Below are 16,506 nucleotides of genomic sequence, written 5' to 3' on the forward strand. Positions count from 1 at the left end.
AAGATTAAATGCTGCTGCTCTGTTTCTGCAGTGCAGCCATGAAACATTGAGACGGAGGGTGCAGGACACATCTCCTGCTCCTCACCCTGCCTTGGTGGCACAGGGTATCCTCGCATCCTTCTTGTCCCAGGATCCCTTCACCCTGCTCAAAGGGTGAAGGCATGGGGAATTGGCTGGTGATGGCTGCAATTGAATAAACCATTTCTACTCTTTGTTACCCAGTGGGAGCCCCAAGGAACTGGTAGAGCCTCCAGGGATTACCTGCAATGGAAAGGATGACCACCACAAAGTCAAATATGTTCCAGCCGATAGTGAAGTAGTAGTAGCGCAAGGCAAACATTTTTAGCACACACTCTCCTGTGAAGATGACGATGAAGACCAGGTTGATTTTGTAGAGGATGTCTGTTTTGAGCTGGCTTTGATCATCTGTTTCAACCATCATGGTCACCATGTTAAGACAAATCAGGATCATGATGGTTATGTCAAACACTTGCTTGGTAACAAAGTCAAACACCATCCCTTGAAACTTGTTCTGCCGTGGGAGCCGTGTGGATAATGATGTAGGACCAGAGGTGAGGTGGGAACATGAAACAGACACACAGAAAACAAAGACACAACGGAAAGAGAAGAAGGAACCATATTTAACAGTGTGCAAGAAACCTCAGGGTCACAGCCCCTACGTGGGTGTCAGCCCAAGCCGCGGGAAGAAAACACAGGGCGCCTCACGGGATGAGGCCAGGCTGGTGACACTGTGGGCGAGGTGTGGGCACAGGGCTGTTGTTTTCCAAGTATACCCATTGCTAATGCATCAGGGCAAAAAGGAACACACGGGAAAAGACCTCACTTGAGCTGGGCCACCAAGAAGAAGCCCAAGTCACAGCTGTGTATGTATTGTCTGGATCAGTTTCCCTTCTAGGAGTATTGAGGTTTCCCTGACTCTAACCCATCTGTGAGAGAGGAACTAGGAGAAAAACCTGATGCCTACAAAAACGATCCCCCTCTTGCCCTTGCCAGCAGACCTAGGGCTGAAGAACAGACCAGGGTTGCCTGAGGTGAACCTCTCCTGAAGTCCCAGCCCTTACAAAGATCCCACCTGAAGAGATAAAGGGGGAACCAGGATTTGGCTCTTTGTGCTGGCAAATGCTCTTCCCCAGACCTTTCTCGTTCACTTGGGACAGTCGGTGGCTTGAGGCACTCCTTCCCCACTGTGCTCCAAGGAGGTTAACCCAACGTACCGAGGGCCTGGGTATGGGCTTCTGGGGTTTCTTGGAGCCAAGTTTCTTCATGGCGTTATAGTATTTCTTCTGCTCTTCTGTCATGAAGATGTCTTTGCCTCCAAAGTATAAAGCGAATTGCCACCGTTAGCCTTGGGGACTCACATCTTCCCACCAGACATCCCTGACCATGCCCCACTCCTTCCCACCAGGCATCCCCAGCTGGGCTTTGCTCACTGTGCTGACTCAGCGAAACCTGCTTCCTCCCCCTGCTGACAGCACCTATGGGTGCTAAACCCAGCGCTGTGGTTTCCTCCTGCTGAGGTGAGATGACGGCACTGGGGAAGCACCTGATGCAGCAAGCAGGGCACCCCGTGCCCTAGCAGCGCTCATCCAAGGTCCGTGTTCCCAGATCCTGTGAGCTCAGAAATTGCTCGGTGTGAGCAGCACGTGCTGCATTACGCACTCTCTGCCCCCGCATTTGTCCCATGTTATTTGCTTCAAAACAGCTCAGAAGCTTTCATTTTCAGAAGTTCATTCTTTCCCCAATGCATGGAAAAATGATGACAAAGGGTCGTGGTGGGAAAAGGAAGGATGCCGCTCCCCTCTGGCCTGGACCAGGGCTCCAGGTGGCAAAGGTGGCTGTGGGACCCAGAAAATACTTATCTTTTTCTTCTGCTGGTTGAAGTTGTCAATGATGACACCGATGAAGAGGTTCAGGGTAAAAAAGGCACCAAAGATGATGAAGATGACAAAGTAGATGTACATGTAGAGGTTGATCTCGTATGATGGCTGTTCTTCAATCTGGCCAGGAGAGATGGGAAATAATAGATGAGTACATGACACTAACTCTCCCCCAAAAGCATGTCCCCAAGCCCCTGGTCCAGGGGCCACCATATCCTGACAGAGCATGGGGTGGCTCCTGCAAAGCTTTTGGCAGATGCTGGCTGGGTTGTGTGGTCCCCAAGGGAGCAGGTGCCAGCTAGGCTGAGGACAAGGATGTCCTGAGCCCTGTGCTGGGGAATAGGAAGGCTGCACAGGGCAGGGCTGATATCAATGAGCAAATTGGGCTTCCTCCCAACAGGTAACTTTCCAAGGGCTGAAATACAGCCGAAAGAGGAATGGAGAGGTGGTTTAATTCACATCATGCCAGCACCCGGGGGGTGGCACAGCCTGGAAGCCTGAGGAGGGTTTTCCAACCCTCTTCATCTCAATGGGTGTCATTTAATTCTGCTAATATTTGAGCCAAGATGTTCCTAGGTGTCACAACTGACTTCCCCCATTTTGAGGCAAGCAGAGGAGAGCACATTTTCTCCCATATCAGCTTTATGGCTGGGTGCTTGGCAGCTGCAGCCAGGGTGAGCAGAACGGCTGTTTCTGAAGCTAAAAAAAGGCAGTGAAAACAACGTGCTCGGGGTGTGGGTGTCAGGGGCTGACCCTCAGCGTGGCACGGGCAAGTCTGTTGTGCTCCCTTAGTGAAAGGCAGGAAATCCCTCCTGCCATATCAGCCCATGGCCATGCTCAGGGGTGTTGCAGGGACACATCTGGGGATGGATCACAGCACAAACATGAAACTCTTCAAAACATTTTTTTTTTTTTTGATATTTATATCACTGTCTCCAGGACAGGATAAGTTCTTCGAGCTGGAGGAGCACACGGAGGATGTCATGCAGAGCTGTAGGTGAAGTGTGGAGATTTCAGACTATGAAGCTGAAGCTGGGCTCAGCCCCAGCTGTAGGGTGGGCTGGGAGCCCGTTGCAGGGACTGGGGTGCAGCTGGGGTGGTGGCTGGGATGTAGGTGACAATGACATGGGTGGCAGAAGGCTCTGGGAGGGACACAACTGACTGCCCTCTGAAGCTGCAGACCTTGGCAGGAGGACTTTTTGGGGGGGTTCTCCACTCTTTGGCCCATGACCCAGCTGAAGCCCTGGCCAGCTGAGTGGAACCAGCCCTATGGGATAGGTGACACTTGGTGCTGGTAGCGAGATGTCCCTGTTTATTCCCTCACCTCACGTGAGTCCACGGCGGCGTACATGATGTCCATCCAGCCTTTGAAGGTCGCCTGCAGGGACAGAGAGAGGAGCAGGCTCATTAGGAGGCAGCTGGAGCTACGGGGGGTGTGGAAGGCACTGAGCACACACTTGGGGCTTAGGTAGGGGTTTGACTCCATGCATGGAGCTGCTGCTGCACCACAGGTGGCTCCTCAGGGGAAATGGCAGAAAGACCACTTGCTGCATCCACAAGAAACACGCACCCGTACAGAAGTACTGAGGTTGACACAGGTGTGTGCATACCTATAGGCATATAAGCTCTGTTCTGTGGCTGAGGTTACCAATGACTTCCTAAAGCACCACTTCAAAAGAAGCTGGGAAAAAGCAGCCGTGGACTCTTTTCTCCCTAAAACAAGGAATTGCCCCAATTTTCCTGGCTGCTTCTTTCCTGCTCTCTGGACCGGTGCCACCTCCATAAATCCTGACTTTTGTCTTGCTGCTGCTGATGGCTGGTGGACCCCCATCCTGGTGAGGTGAAGGTACGCTGTGTAATTACGGGCTTTTGCTGCTGATTTGCTAAGCAAAAAGCCTGAACATCTTGTTTCCTGAATCTGATGGAACAACAAACCTTGAAGAGGAAGCTAAATTTATAGGTGGTTAATCAGTTTGGGTTATGCTTTGGTTCTGCAACCACCAGTTCCCCTGGATCCAGTGGGAGTAACCCCAGCCCACCCAATAACAGAGCCCACACCTATATTTTTATTAAAATTGTGGTGAGCAGTTCCCCTTCTGCTTGCCTTGCTCAGCTGCAGTGGGTTCAGTGGAAGCACGGCTGCATTCGTCCACTGCCCTGCAGCCAAAACACATGCTCTTTTTCCAATCATCATCTTCCTCATGCAAAACTCTTGCAGCCTGTGACTGTAACAGACCTAACTGTAGCAAGGGGAACATCTCCCTACCAGGAATCTGTTAGGCTGCAAAATTGGTTTGGGAGTCTGGAGTTTAGGGAGCCTGAGAGATGGACTGGGCAGATGGGAAGCTTTGTTGGCTCCAACTCCCCTGCGTTATGGCATATTCCTTTTCCAAAGAATGGTGCTTTAGAACTCTCTTGCCTCCTTGCTCCTGCTTCCCCTGCTGTGGAGGACTTCCTGCAGCTACAGGCTTGGTGCTACATTCATTCATCCACAACAGTTCCCTGGTGACAATTACCCTTTCCCCTCCCATCTTCTATCTTCTCCCTTTCCTCCTTGACTCTGCAGGTTTTTGGGGTTAAATACCAACTCTGGAACTAAGCAGCAGCCAAGAAACCCATCCTGGGCATCAGGGGAGCACCTCATTTTAACCCTGATGCTACTCACACCACCCTGCAACAGCAGTTGCTTTCTGTACGTACCACCTGCAGCAAGGACAGGTATCCCAAGCCCACGTTGTCGAAGTTGACCTTGACGTTGACCCATCTGACCTCGTTGGTGTGGAGGAGAGCCATGCAGTCACTCTTATTGTTCACCACACTGATTTCAAAGAGTTCCCCCGAGGTGGTGTTTACACATCGGTAGTATTTCCCCGCGAAGAGGTTCACCCCCATGATGCTGAATATCAGCCAGAAGATGAGGCAGACCAGCAGAACGTTCATGATGGAGGGGATGGCACCTAGCAAGGCGTTCACCACCACCTGCATGGAGAGAAACAACCATGGAGGTCCTGGCCAGGGAACCAGGCTGGCCAGGCTGGCCAGGGAACCTCTGTGTCCCAGCCTTATCCTCCCCTGCAGCACCGAGCGGGCTCAGGCTGGTCCAAGGGTATTTAGCATTAACCCCTCTGATCTGGAGACCTTTGGAAATTGTCTGGGATGGGTTCCCAATGTTGGTGACCAGCCAGGGCCCAGCTCTGCATCATGCAGACATGTTGGAGCATGAGGAGATACCTACCCGCATCCCTTCAAATCTGGACAGGGCGCGAAGCGGTCTCAGGGCCCTCAGTGTCCTCAGGGACTTGATGGCTCCCAGCTCGGAGTATCCCAGCCAGTTCGCTGTCAGGCTGACAATAGAAACCTGGAAGGAGCAGCCCAAGGAGTTAGCAGCGCCTCATATGGAAACAGTGGGGAGGAACTGAAGCCCATCTGTGCACCTCTGCCCTTCTCTCCCTTCCCAACACATCCTTCAGGCTGGTGTCATCACGTTGTCTCGGGACACAGGGACTGGCATTGAGTCCCCAGGTCTCTGGTGATCAGGACACCCCAAGGAGGACCCTGCCTCTTGGGTGGAGGTGGTGGGGGACACAGAAATGGCCTGCTGTGTCACAGAACTTTCAGGGGACCCTACACCCCTTCACATCTCTGCTGGTGTCTAGTAGAGCCCTGTGGGCTTGTGCTTGGTGCGTGCATAAAGGGTTTGAAAGGGTTTCTGTAACTGGGAAAGGAGTGGCCATTAAAAAACAATGGTCTAAGCCCTTGTTCCACAACCACCTCTTTGTCCTTTAAAATGCAACCACAGCTTGGTTTGACACAGCTGGACACAAGCCTGTAGCACTCCCAACCCCCCCCGGCTAAGTGCGATCCTGCAGGTGCTTGTTGCACTTACATCGACGATGAGGAAATCCAGCCAGCACCACGCGTTGGTGAAATAAACCTTGAAGCCGTAGGCCACCCACTTGAGCAACATCTCGATGACGAAGACGTAGGAGAAGACCTTGTCGGCGTACTCCAGGATGGTGCGTATCACCCGTCGCTGTTCAATGTAGATGTCCTCAAAAGCCTGGAAGAGGTGCGGAGCTACATGACAGTCATTCTTCCATTAGACCTGCTGCCCAGCTCGGTGCAGCCATGGCCACAGTGCATCATCCCCCCGCGGGGCAGCCTAAAGAGTTGAGAGCCTCACTACAGGTGGCATTTACAGACCAACACGGGGTCTAACTCTTGTTTGCAGGTTCTTGGTGGCTATGTGGAGCAGGGTTTGTCCTGGAGCAAAGCTGTGCTGAAGCAAATGTCCAGCTGTACCTAATTCCCATCAGTCTCCATGTGAATCAAAAGTCAGGCCACCTACCTGCACCTTTGGGTGCCCAGGTAGTTTTGGAAATTCTCTTAGGAGCTTGGGTTCCTGATGTGTCCACGTGGCATAAAGTGTGAGCAGAGGTAGTTGCACGGTGACCAGGTGCTGCACAGCTGCTTCAGCACAACTTTCGATTCCCACACAGCTACAGCCTCAGCCAGCCCCAGACTGCACTTCAGAGCGTTGTACAGACACGTGAAGTGTGCCTGAAGGCACGTCCAGTCCCTCTGCTTGCCTTCCCTCTCTCCTTACCCCAGCCCTCCAGAGGGATTGGTCTCCCCATCAGCTTTGTGCATTCACAGGGGCAGCGGAGCTATGCCCAGCCCAAACACTCAGGGAGGACCTAAAGGCTGATGTACAGCTTTTTACTGAGGTCGATGCAAATGGAGACCCAGGTGCTGGGAAAACATGCCCGTCAGCAGCTGAAAGTGCTGAACGGCAAAATAATAATCATCAATTATCCATAAAGCATCTCCTGCCAGCCAGTTATGGAGGCAGCAAAGTGACGAGCCATCCACATCAAGCTAAGCTGAAGGTGCAGATGGTTCACAGCCGAGATTAAGGGTGGGAGGAGAAGCAGCAGGGAGCTGCTGCAGAGCAAAGATGGGGTGAATGGTGGGGTGGGACTTACCAGCGCCCCGCTGCTGAGGAGGATCATGAAGACGATGAAGGTCTCGAACCAGTCGTGCTCAACGATGCGGAAGCAGGTTTTCCGGACATTCCACCAGACCTTCCCTCTCTCGCTGGTGATGTCCACATAGAGGCAGGGAAACCTCTTCACGCAGGCTGAGGATGGGGACAGAGAGCCTGGGTTGCCTCTCCACCAGCAAGAAGCTTTTTGTACTTTTACTGATGCTTTAACCCCTCCCAGGTGGAGGCTGGGGAAGGATCCTGCTGGGCATGGGGATGCCCACCCACAAGGGCAGGAGAATTTGAAGCTTGGTCTGAGCTAGGTGAGCCCTAGGTCTATGACACTGCAAGCAATGGTTTGTTTGCAGTGCCCCTCCACGTCCACCACCCCCTCTCCACGGGGTGCCTGGCTCTGCTCGATCCCTCACCTTCGGTGAAACACTCCTCAGGCTCGTTGCTGTCCTCAGCCTCTTCTGCCACAGCCTCCTCCTCCGGCGGTGGTGGCTTGTAATCCACGGTGCTGCACAGGGATGAGGCATTGTCGCTGGAGAGGGGGTTCTGCAAAGAGGAGGATTTGGCTGGGCAGTGGTGCCCATGGGCTGCCTCCAGCCCCTCAGAGGCCAGGCAGGGCCAGGGGCTGCTCCACAGGAGGTGCGTTGGGAACAGACTTGGTAGGCATGGGGGATGCCCTGGTAGGGCTTTGCACCCTCCTCCCATGGGGACAGACCCCACGTGGGGCCACAATAACTTTCCCAATAGGACAAGCAGACTTGCTGAATCCTCTGGCATGGAAACAACCACACAGACACTGCATGGCATTGTGTTAGCCACTGGATTTTTTGGGGGAGGGGGGAACCACACTGTCAGTGCAGACCTCAGCGCTTTTCCTGCTGGGGGCAAAACATGCTGTGGCTCCTGGTGCGACGAGCAGCAACCAGAGCTCCCTGCCCCCAGAAGCAGGTGACGGCTCCTCCAAGCGTGTCCCCAGCTGCAGGGACAGGCACTGTCACAGCCACTGCCTGCACCGGCCATGCGGAGAGAGCTCATCCTCATTACCACAATTGATTAATTCCCTTTGACTCATTTTCTACAAATTTTGTCTTTATCATGGAGGTGTTTCTAAAGCTTTCCAAGCTTTTGGAGCAGGATCTGAACCCCCAGCTCATTCTTGGCTGATTCCCCAAAGTGCAAGCCCCCAGCTTTTGTGAGCCCTTTGCAGTAGATTTAAATCCAACACAAAGAGAAAGGAACTATCCGACATTGGACTTTTATGGGAATAGGATGGATTTGTCCACCTGAGTGCTGGTGCGGTGCCAGAAGTCAGGAAGGGAGGCTGCCCAAGGGTTTGGGAGCTTTTCGTGGAGGCCTTTGCCCAGAGGCAGCTCCAAGTCCCTTTCCTACGAAAACAGCCCAGAGTGGGGTTGTGGGATCAGCCAGAGCTGAGAGCCTCGGAGCATCTGTGACGTGTGAGCTTGCACGAGCTTCACTTTTCATCTAGGTTCAGAGGAGCCAGAAGCCCCCTGTGCCCAGATGCCCTCACCTCACAGCCATCTCCCATCCCCTTGTGCCACCATGTCGGGCTGCTTTCACCGCCTCCTCCCTGTGCCCTGACCCAACACACGCTCTGCCAGGCGCCCCGGTCCCAGCGGGCCCGCGGAAGCATGTCTGGCCATCGCGGCATGTCTCTCGCGTCCCACTGGTGTGGCTCGTGCTGGAGGGCTCGTAGGCTGAGGTTCACCCAAGTTCAAAGCTTGCATCCCAAATAGCTCCCGCCTGCTCCATCCCGCCACACCACTTGGCTTGGCTGCCTTCCCAGACACCACTCAGCACAGCCTGGAGGGGCTGATAACGAGAGAAAACCTTGGCAAACCCCCGGAAATTTTTTTCTTTTTTCTTTTTCAGAAGAAACTTTGTGCAGCACGTGCAGGAGGAGAAGATTTCCAGACCTGTCCTGCCTGGGAGCAACCAGAACCCAGAAGACCTTGGATGGGGATGGCACAGGGAGCAACACAGGATGATATCGGCTTGTGTGGAAGGAGATGATCCTTTCCTGAGGTTGCTCGTGCTTTCAGTAGCACATAAAGGAGCTGCTCACTTCTCCACCAGGCCAGGGCACACACCCGGATGATGCTGGGGTAATTTGAAGCACCGTCGTTGCCAGCAGACCCAGGGGCCACAGTCACAGCTCTAGGAGTAGTTGTTGCTTCGGGGGACCCTTGCAGTTGGGGCACTGCATGCTGGGGACACGCAGGGCACTGCCTCAAGGAGCAGCACAAAGCAGCAGCAGTGGCATCAGGTGGCATCTGGTGGCTCTGCATTGAGCAGAGGGCAGCTCCCTGCTGGGGCTGGGGGAGCAGAGGAAGGGCAGGGGGATTAGGAGGCTTTAGCAGGGAGCCAGGCAAGCTGTGACCCCAGGGAAGGACAGATGGAAAGTACCTGCCTCCAGGACAGGCCTTGCAAGGGCACAAGGTGGGGCAGCACCAGCCCGGCAGCTCCGGAGGCTGGGGAAAGGTGCCCAAGAGGTGCCCCGCAGGCTCCTGTAACCCAGCAGCTCCGGGACCTCTGGTGCCTGGAGCAGGTCCAGTGGCAGGGACTGGGATGCCCATGCTGCTCCCACTGCATGGTCCCCAAACCCATCCCTTCTGACAGCCCCACCACATGCCTGCATTCAACAGGCTTGCAGGGCTATTTCTGACCCACACCCCGTACAACACCTCCAGCCCAGCGGGGTGTTTCACCAGCATCCACGGCCTTTTCCATCTTTTTCCTGCACACAAGTGCTGCACAACCTGTGACCCTGCTAATCTGCAGTACTTGAGGATTCTCCTGCTCTGGCACCACAGCCCAGAGCATCCCATGAGATGTCCCCCTGCCCAGAAGCACAGGGCTCTGAGGCAAAAAGCACCCAGGGAGAGCCCCGAGCTGTGGCATGGACTCTGCACAGTCCTAGCACACCACCACTACTGTCCCTGTCCCCTCACTGCAGACAATAAATCAGCTCAAGGAGGCAGGAGCACTTGAGGATAGCAGCTGCCACTGCCCTGCTGCTGCTACTTCACCCTGAAAAATATCTTTGTCTCGGAGAGGAGCTGCTGTTGAAGGGAGAGAGCATTTATCAGCATTTTCTGAGCAATCCCAGCTTGTCATATTCACCAGCAGCCATGTCCCCAGCACGAGGTGGTGTGTCGGGCTTTGGCTCCATCTGGAGCTGATCAATGGCATGTGAACACAGCGAGTTAGCAGCCTCTTCCCTGAGGCCCAGAGCTCCTATCCCAGAGCTAATTAGCGCCTGATTTCTAATTACTAGGCAGTCGTTTCTGGTGCTGCCTGTCAGCCCATGTCTCCTCCTGCCTGTTGGGGCAGGGGCTGCGATGTTTGTGCATCCCCCTGTCTTGCACCCTGGCCACTATTTGACTGAATTTCTCCACCAAAACCAGCACAGATGATGGGATGAGCTGGTATTTGGTGGCTGCAGGTGGTGGTTTGTCCCCTGCACACAGCGAGCAGCCCGGGGTGGCTCTCAAAACATCAGCCCTGGGATGCTGGAGCTGTGCTGGGACCCCTCTGGTAGTCACATACAGGGCCTTTTCCCCAGCTTCTGGGTCATACATCATGGTGGTGAGGAACTGAGGTCCCTGGGGACCCCATGGGCCAGACTGGAAGCGTCCCCCTGCTACGGTCAGGCTGGTGTCAACAGCATCACCTCTGTACAATGTGACCACCCTTCTGGCGTGCTATGGCATGGCCTACGTGTACTGGGGGGGGGGGGGCTTGTAATACTTATAATAGGAAAAATGAGGGGAGAAACACCAGTTTTCAGGCCTCCTGCTTGCAACATTAATGGGAATGACAACAGCAGCTCCCTTGCCCAAGATGCTCTGGCAGGTTTGTCCCTTCTGAGCACACCAGAGCAGAACAATTTCAACAGCTCACAGCCAGCCACAGCCCTTCCTGCCGTCTTCCGCCTGCAGCCCCCCCGCTGAAAACACCCCCTTCTTCCCAGCTGACAACAAATAGCCAGGATTCGCCTCTTCATACAAACCCCTCTCCCTTCCTGGATCAATGGCGTTGCTCCTCTCCACCACGACATCCCCACTGCCCTGAATTTCCCCAGGTTTTTGGTGCAATATCATGGCAAGCAGTGATTTCCCATCAGAACACATTAGCGTGCCTGCTGTTGTTTTCCTAAATTTCTTGTCTCAGCTCCCTCTCATCCCCCCAGAGCACCAAGGCGACCGGCATCCCGCAAGCCCTGACAGCCCTCGCTGCGCCTCGATGCCTTGATCACCTGTCTTGTCAGCTTTCAATGTGAAATGCATTGCTTCATGTTCACTTGTGCTAAGCTTCGTCTGGTTTTGTACCCTCCATGATGATGTTTTCAGATGCATTAGCGGTGGATCCAATGTTAGTGCCATCAGCAGATTTCCTGGCATCAAATTCCTCTTGGACATCTTTAACCCCAAACCAAGTGCTTTGATGCTTGCACCCATCCTGAGGGGTGCAGGAGGTCCTCCTGGTGTTTGCAACAACCCCATATCCTGACCCAAACCAGCCCAAACCTCTGCTTGGACCCCCCATCTCATGCCGGGAAATGGAGAGCTCTTTTTTGCTGAAACACCCCAGGTTTGGCCTATGTCATACCAGACATCATGTTGTGGAAAAAGTGAAAAGTAACCAAAAATGGCACCGCTCTGTGGGCAGCACAAGGTCAGTTTTGGAGCTGGAGCCCTGCCACCCACCTTTCTCACCTTGGCATCCTCGGTGTCAGACTGGGTGCTCGTCTCCTCCTCATAGAGGTCAGACTCCTCTGAGGCAATGGGGACCTGCACCGTCAGGTTGGGGTTGTTAATGAAATTCATGTGGTCCAGTTCGTCCATGAACAAATACTCTTTCCCAGTGACTCCGTCCATGTACTCTGACTTGGGCTCCTGGCTAGTGTCCACGTGGTTCAGCGCAGAGTTGTCCCCCTTGCTGGGCTCCTGCTCTTCCTCTGGGGCCACCTTCTTCCCCTTCCACAGCCTGCGGAGCAGCATGAGGACAGAGCTCTTTACGAAGTCGATCCCCCTGGTGATTCTGCCGATAGCAATCTGCAAGTTGTTCATCTCTCCATCATCGTCCGACGCTGCCAGGCTATCGGCACTGAAGGAGCTCAGCAGCAAGGCTAAGAACAGGTTCAGCACCTGGAGGGGACAAAAGCAAACACCAGTGATGACATCTGTCCCCGCAGACTAGAGCAGCAGAGACCAGCAATGGCCACGGAGAAGCCGCCTTCACTGAGCCTCTTGCTGGGACACCCCCTCTGTTGCCCACCTCTGGGGACCGCAGAGATGCTGACCCCATCTCCTGGAGAACAGAGGCATGGCCCAGCTTCTCCTTGCTCCTCCCTGGGCTGCAATGATCCCTCCAATCCTTTGCAAGCACGTCCTGTGCCTGTCACTGCTTTAGCCCTTCCCAAATGACCTCCATGTGGGTCTCCCAGGGCGTTCCTCCATCCACTCATCTCTTCACTGGTCCCAGCATGGGACCCAAGCCCATGGTGCCCACCACCAACTGGGAAGCAGCTCAGCTCTACTACTTCTCTCTCCGTGGAGAAACCTCCTGCTTATTGCCCTCAAACTAATTTTTCCTCTTCTCTTTGCTACTTCGGTAGCTTGGATGCACAGTAAGCTGCTGAGGGCCTCCAGCACCCTGGAGCCACATCCCTAACCTTGTCCCTTTCTACCAGCTCTCCATGGGGCATTTCATCACCTCCTGGAAGCAATCGCAACGTGCGATCTCTCGCCAAGCCTGGGCTCCCTCCTGCTTCCCCCAGCTCTCTCCCACAACACCATGCCTGAAACATGCCTGGACCCCAGGGCACCTCAGCACTGATGGCATGGGCTGGCTCACGGTGTGCCAGGCACCCAGAGCAGCACACGAGGATGGAGAAGGATGGGCTCTCTGCAGGGCATGGGCACATTGGCAGGACCCAGAATCACGCTCGTTGTGCAGAGCGGCCGCAAGGCCAAGCCCACAGCTGTCAGTGTTTGTGCCTTTTTGTGCCAGCAGCGTATCTGAGAAGGGAATTAGCTGCTATTCAAGGTCACTGCTGTTTTCACATGGCTCATACCATATGACTTAAACCGCATCTTTAAATAAATCCCCAGTATCCCATCAGTTTAATACTCATGTTAGGTACCAATTACAGCTAATAGTTTCTGTTGGCTCTGCCTTTTTGGACAGGAGTCTGTTACCTTGTCACCTGACGGACTTCCTCCCTTTTCTCTTAATAACTCCAAAGGAAATGCTCTAAGTGTCATTAACAGTAAAGGACGAGTGGCTGCAGCCTTATTTCTCCGGAGGGGAAAGGGGGTTAGAAACAACCCCCCCTGCAGCCGGGATGCTGGAGAGGCTGTGCGGGACAGGCTCCAGCACTTGGAAATACCTGAGACGTGGCCAGGAGAGCCTGGCAGAGGGGAGGAAGCTCTGCGGGTGGCTGTGTGTTGTGCTTCTCCAGCTCGCTTTAAATGAAACCCATGCTGCAGCCCAGAGCGGAGCTGCAAAGCTTTCCCTAAAGCTGGGGTGCAAGCTCAGGGAGGGCTACACCTCCCATGCCCCACGTCTCCTCCAGGAGAGCCTCTTGGAAGGGTGCATGGGCTGCCCTGCTCCCAGATCTGCCTCCAGAATGGGAAAGGTCTCCAAGACATCCTTGGGGAGGGTCTCCAGGGAGCCTGGCTGGGATTCCCATCTCCTGTACCCCTTGTAAACTGTCCTGGAGATGCTCCTGCTGCTCACGGGTGATTTTCAGCCTGGTTCAGCATTGCAACACAAATAAATGGGGACCCCTGAGGAAGGCATGGCCATTCCCTGCTGTGGGGGCCACGTGCTGCATCCACCTGGCATCACCCAGCCTAGACCCCAGCACAACCCATGCTGTCGCAGGGGGCATCTTCAAGCCCCAAACACACTGCATGAGCCAGGGAAGCAACACAACACCCAAATCCCAACTTTCTGTCCTTAAAAGTGGGACGCTCCACTCTGCCCTGCCCTGATCCAAGCCACGGAAGAGGATGGGGGTAGTCTGGATTTTCCCTGGAGCTGCTTTCACCCAGCCAGGGCCAGAGCAGCCATGTACCGTGTGCAGGGAGGCGTCAGCAGCTCCCTGGGCAGATAGTTTTTCAAAGCAAATTCCAAAGGGCTTACACAACCCCGGCAAGTAATAGGAGCGATTCGGCAAGCTGCCGCGCTTCCCTCCCCTGCCTTGCTCCTTAAGAAGGGAGCACGGGGCCCACGCAGCCTGCAAAACAAGCTTCAAAGCCGCCAGCGAGCGGGTTACCAAGTTTAGAAAGGATTTGATGCTCGCCTGGAACTTGCAGGCAGAGAGCAGCGGTGAGCGGCTTGGGTTAGCGGGGGGTGCATGGGGCCCACCAGGACCTGGGGGAAGGAGCTGTGTGCTTCAGGGGGGGGTCGCGCACCCCTGGGATGCCACCTGGAGCATGGCGATGCTGATGACCTGCTCCCAAAAGTGCCGTGGAGCAAAGGGCCAGCTCTGGGAGCATGGGTTTATTGTGCTGCCTCCGTCCCTTGTCACCAGAGCATAGGAAGTAGGGGTGGAAACCCCAAAGACGTGTGTGGAAAAGAAAAGGCAGCTTGAAGATAAGCCCTCTCAGGTCCCAGAGTTGCTCTTGTATCTGCCTAAAGCCTGTCTTAAAGTTTTCCGTGCCTCGGTTTCCCCTTCTGCTCCTGATCTGGTTTCAGCAGAAGGCCTTTCAGGTAGAGATCATGTCCTACCCTGCTTTGGTAAGACCAGAGTACAGAGCACAGCCCCACCAGCTATACGGGAGGGAGGTCAGGCCCTTGGCCTCTGCTCCTGTATGGCTCCAACAAGACCAGACCTTCATGGGCAGCCCTGTAGAAGAGCTGAGCTAGACCGCATCGGCCGGAGCATGAGGGATGGAGGTGGGGACCTGTGGCCGAGGGCCTCCCCCACCGGTGGTACTCACCACGAGGTTCCCGATGACCATGACCATCATGAAGACAATGAGGCACATGGTTTGGCCTGCCACCTCCATGCAGTCCCACATGGTCTCGATCCACTCCCCACAGAGGATGCGGAAGACAATGAGGAAGGAGTGGAAGAAGTCATGCATATGCCAGCGGGGTAGTGTGCAGTCCAGGGAGATCTTGCACACGCACTCCATGTAGCTCTTCCCGAAGAGCTGCATCCCCACCACGGCGAAGATGAAGACGATGATGGCCAACACCAGGGTGAGGTTCCCCAGGGCACCCACTGAGTTGCCGATGATCTTGATGAGCATGTTGAGGGTGGGCCAGGACTTGGCGAGTTTGAAAACCCTCAGCTGGGAGAAGCAAGGAGACAAGGTGGTGAGTTGCCTGGGGCTTTCATTGCCACAAGGTGTCAGCAAGGCTGCGAGGCTGGGACCAGACCTCCGCATGACAGTTTTGTTAAGGCAGGAGGGATCAAACAGCCAACAGCTTTACAAAGAGCACAGGCTCCTGTGTACCTTGATATTTGTGTTACCTTTAACCTGGGATGGGTTGGTGGCCGCCACAAAGGACCTTGAACCATTCTCCACACTGGTGCTGCCTAATCCCAACCCCCCTGGCACCGCTCGGCCCCGTGGCACATACCAAGCGGAAGGAGCGGAGCACAGAGAGCCCCTGCACGTTGGCCAGACCCAGCTCCACCAGGCTCAGGGTGACGATGATGCTGTCAAATATGTTCCAGCCCTGCTGGAAATACTCGTAGGGGTCCAACGCAATGAGCTTCAGGACCATCTCTGCTGTGAAGATCCCCGTAAAGACCTGTGGGGAACATCACACTGTCAGTTTGCCCGAAAGCCAGAGCACCAAGCTTCTGTATGGAGTAGGTAGCACTTCATTTTGGGGCTATTTTTCATGCCTTTGGGTCCAGCCTCCATTGGGAACGATCTCCGAGCTGCTGCCCAGTATGACTTGTGAGGAGCATGGGGAACGCTGGTGGCTGGGTCTGGAAAGACTTGACCAAGGTGTGTGCTGGCAGGTGGAAATTAAAAATAAGAAGTTCCATTGGTAAAGAGACCCAGTGCAAACACTGGCTGAATCACAGGAATTCCCAGCACCAGGAACCATGATGATACTGGGATGTCCTGGTTCTCCCCTGGGCCCCGTGAAAGCCAACGCAGCTTTTACACATAACTTTTCCTGGGGCTACAACAGCCCTGTGTATTATCACATTACTCTAGAGCAGGATCAGCGATGTGACAATTAACATCCTCGATGTAATTGCATGACATGGCTTGCACAGAGGGTGCCTGGTGACAAATTTTGCCCTGGATGTGGATTGTGCTGGGAGGGGAGGCTTCAGGGAGGCTTCTGCATCAGCACCCCAGGGGCTGCTCCCTGACACATCCCATTGCAGGGGAGCTGCTCCTCCTGCTCCAGGCGACACCTGGATTCCCCAGCAAAGCCCCACGGTCACGATGGTTCTCCTGCTGGCTCTACACATAGACGGAAATTGCTGATGGCCCCAAGGAGAAGCTGGGGCTGTTTTTTTTTGCAGCATGACCGTGCTGCTTCGAGCAACAGCCAATTAATCCCCTTGTATTTCCTGAATGAAACCAGAGACAAAGCAGCTATGTGCTG

At 54.5% G+C, this 16,506-nt stretch overlaps 1 protein-coding gene across 8 annotated transcripts in view; it reads right to left on the reverse strand.

Annotated features, from left to right (window-relative positions):
• SCN4A (sodium voltage-gated channel alpha subunit 4) overlaps window positions 1-16,506 on the reverse strand; it is a 48,970-nt gene that overhangs the window by 2,047 nt on the left and 30,417 nt on the right. For 7 of the 8 annotated variants that reach the window (XM_035347432.1, XM_035347431.1, XM_035347428.1 and 4 more), the window contains 12 exons: window positions 15,514-15,687; window positions 14,865-15,221; window positions 11,622-12,062; window positions 7,311-7,440; window positions 6,884-7,038; window positions 5,785-5,958; window positions 5,134-5,256; window positions 4,599-4,877; window positions 3,223-3,276; window positions 1,881-2,018; window positions 1,236-1,340; window positions 262-532 (listed from right to left, as the gene is read on the reverse strand). In XM_035347432.1, the coding sequence (XP_035203323.1) occupies window positions 262-532; window positions 1,236-1,340; window positions 1,881-2,018; window positions 3,223-3,276; window positions 4,599-4,877; window positions 5,134-5,256; window positions 5,785-5,958; window positions 6,884-7,038; window positions 7,311-7,440; window positions 11,622-12,062; window positions 14,865-15,221; window positions 15,514-15,687 (2,401 nt within the window). The remainder of the gene's footprint in view (window positions 1-261; window positions 533-1,235; window positions 1,341-1,880; window positions 2,019-3,222; window positions 3,277-4,598; window positions 4,878-5,133; window positions 5,257-5,784; window positions 5,959-6,883; window positions 7,039-7,310; window positions 7,441-11,621; window positions 12,063-14,864; window positions 15,222-15,513; window positions 15,688-16,506) is intronic. The other variant, XR_004756271.1, reaches the window with a different exon arrangement.

Source organism: Oxyura jamaicensis, chromosome 27 (assembly GCF_011077185.1).
Source record: "Oxyura jamaicensis isolate SHBP4307 breed ruddy duck chromosome 27, BPBGC_Ojam_1.0, whole genome shotgun sequence".
NCBI lineage: Eukaryota > Metazoa > Chordata > Aves > Anseriformes > Anatidae > Oxyura > Oxyura jamaicensis.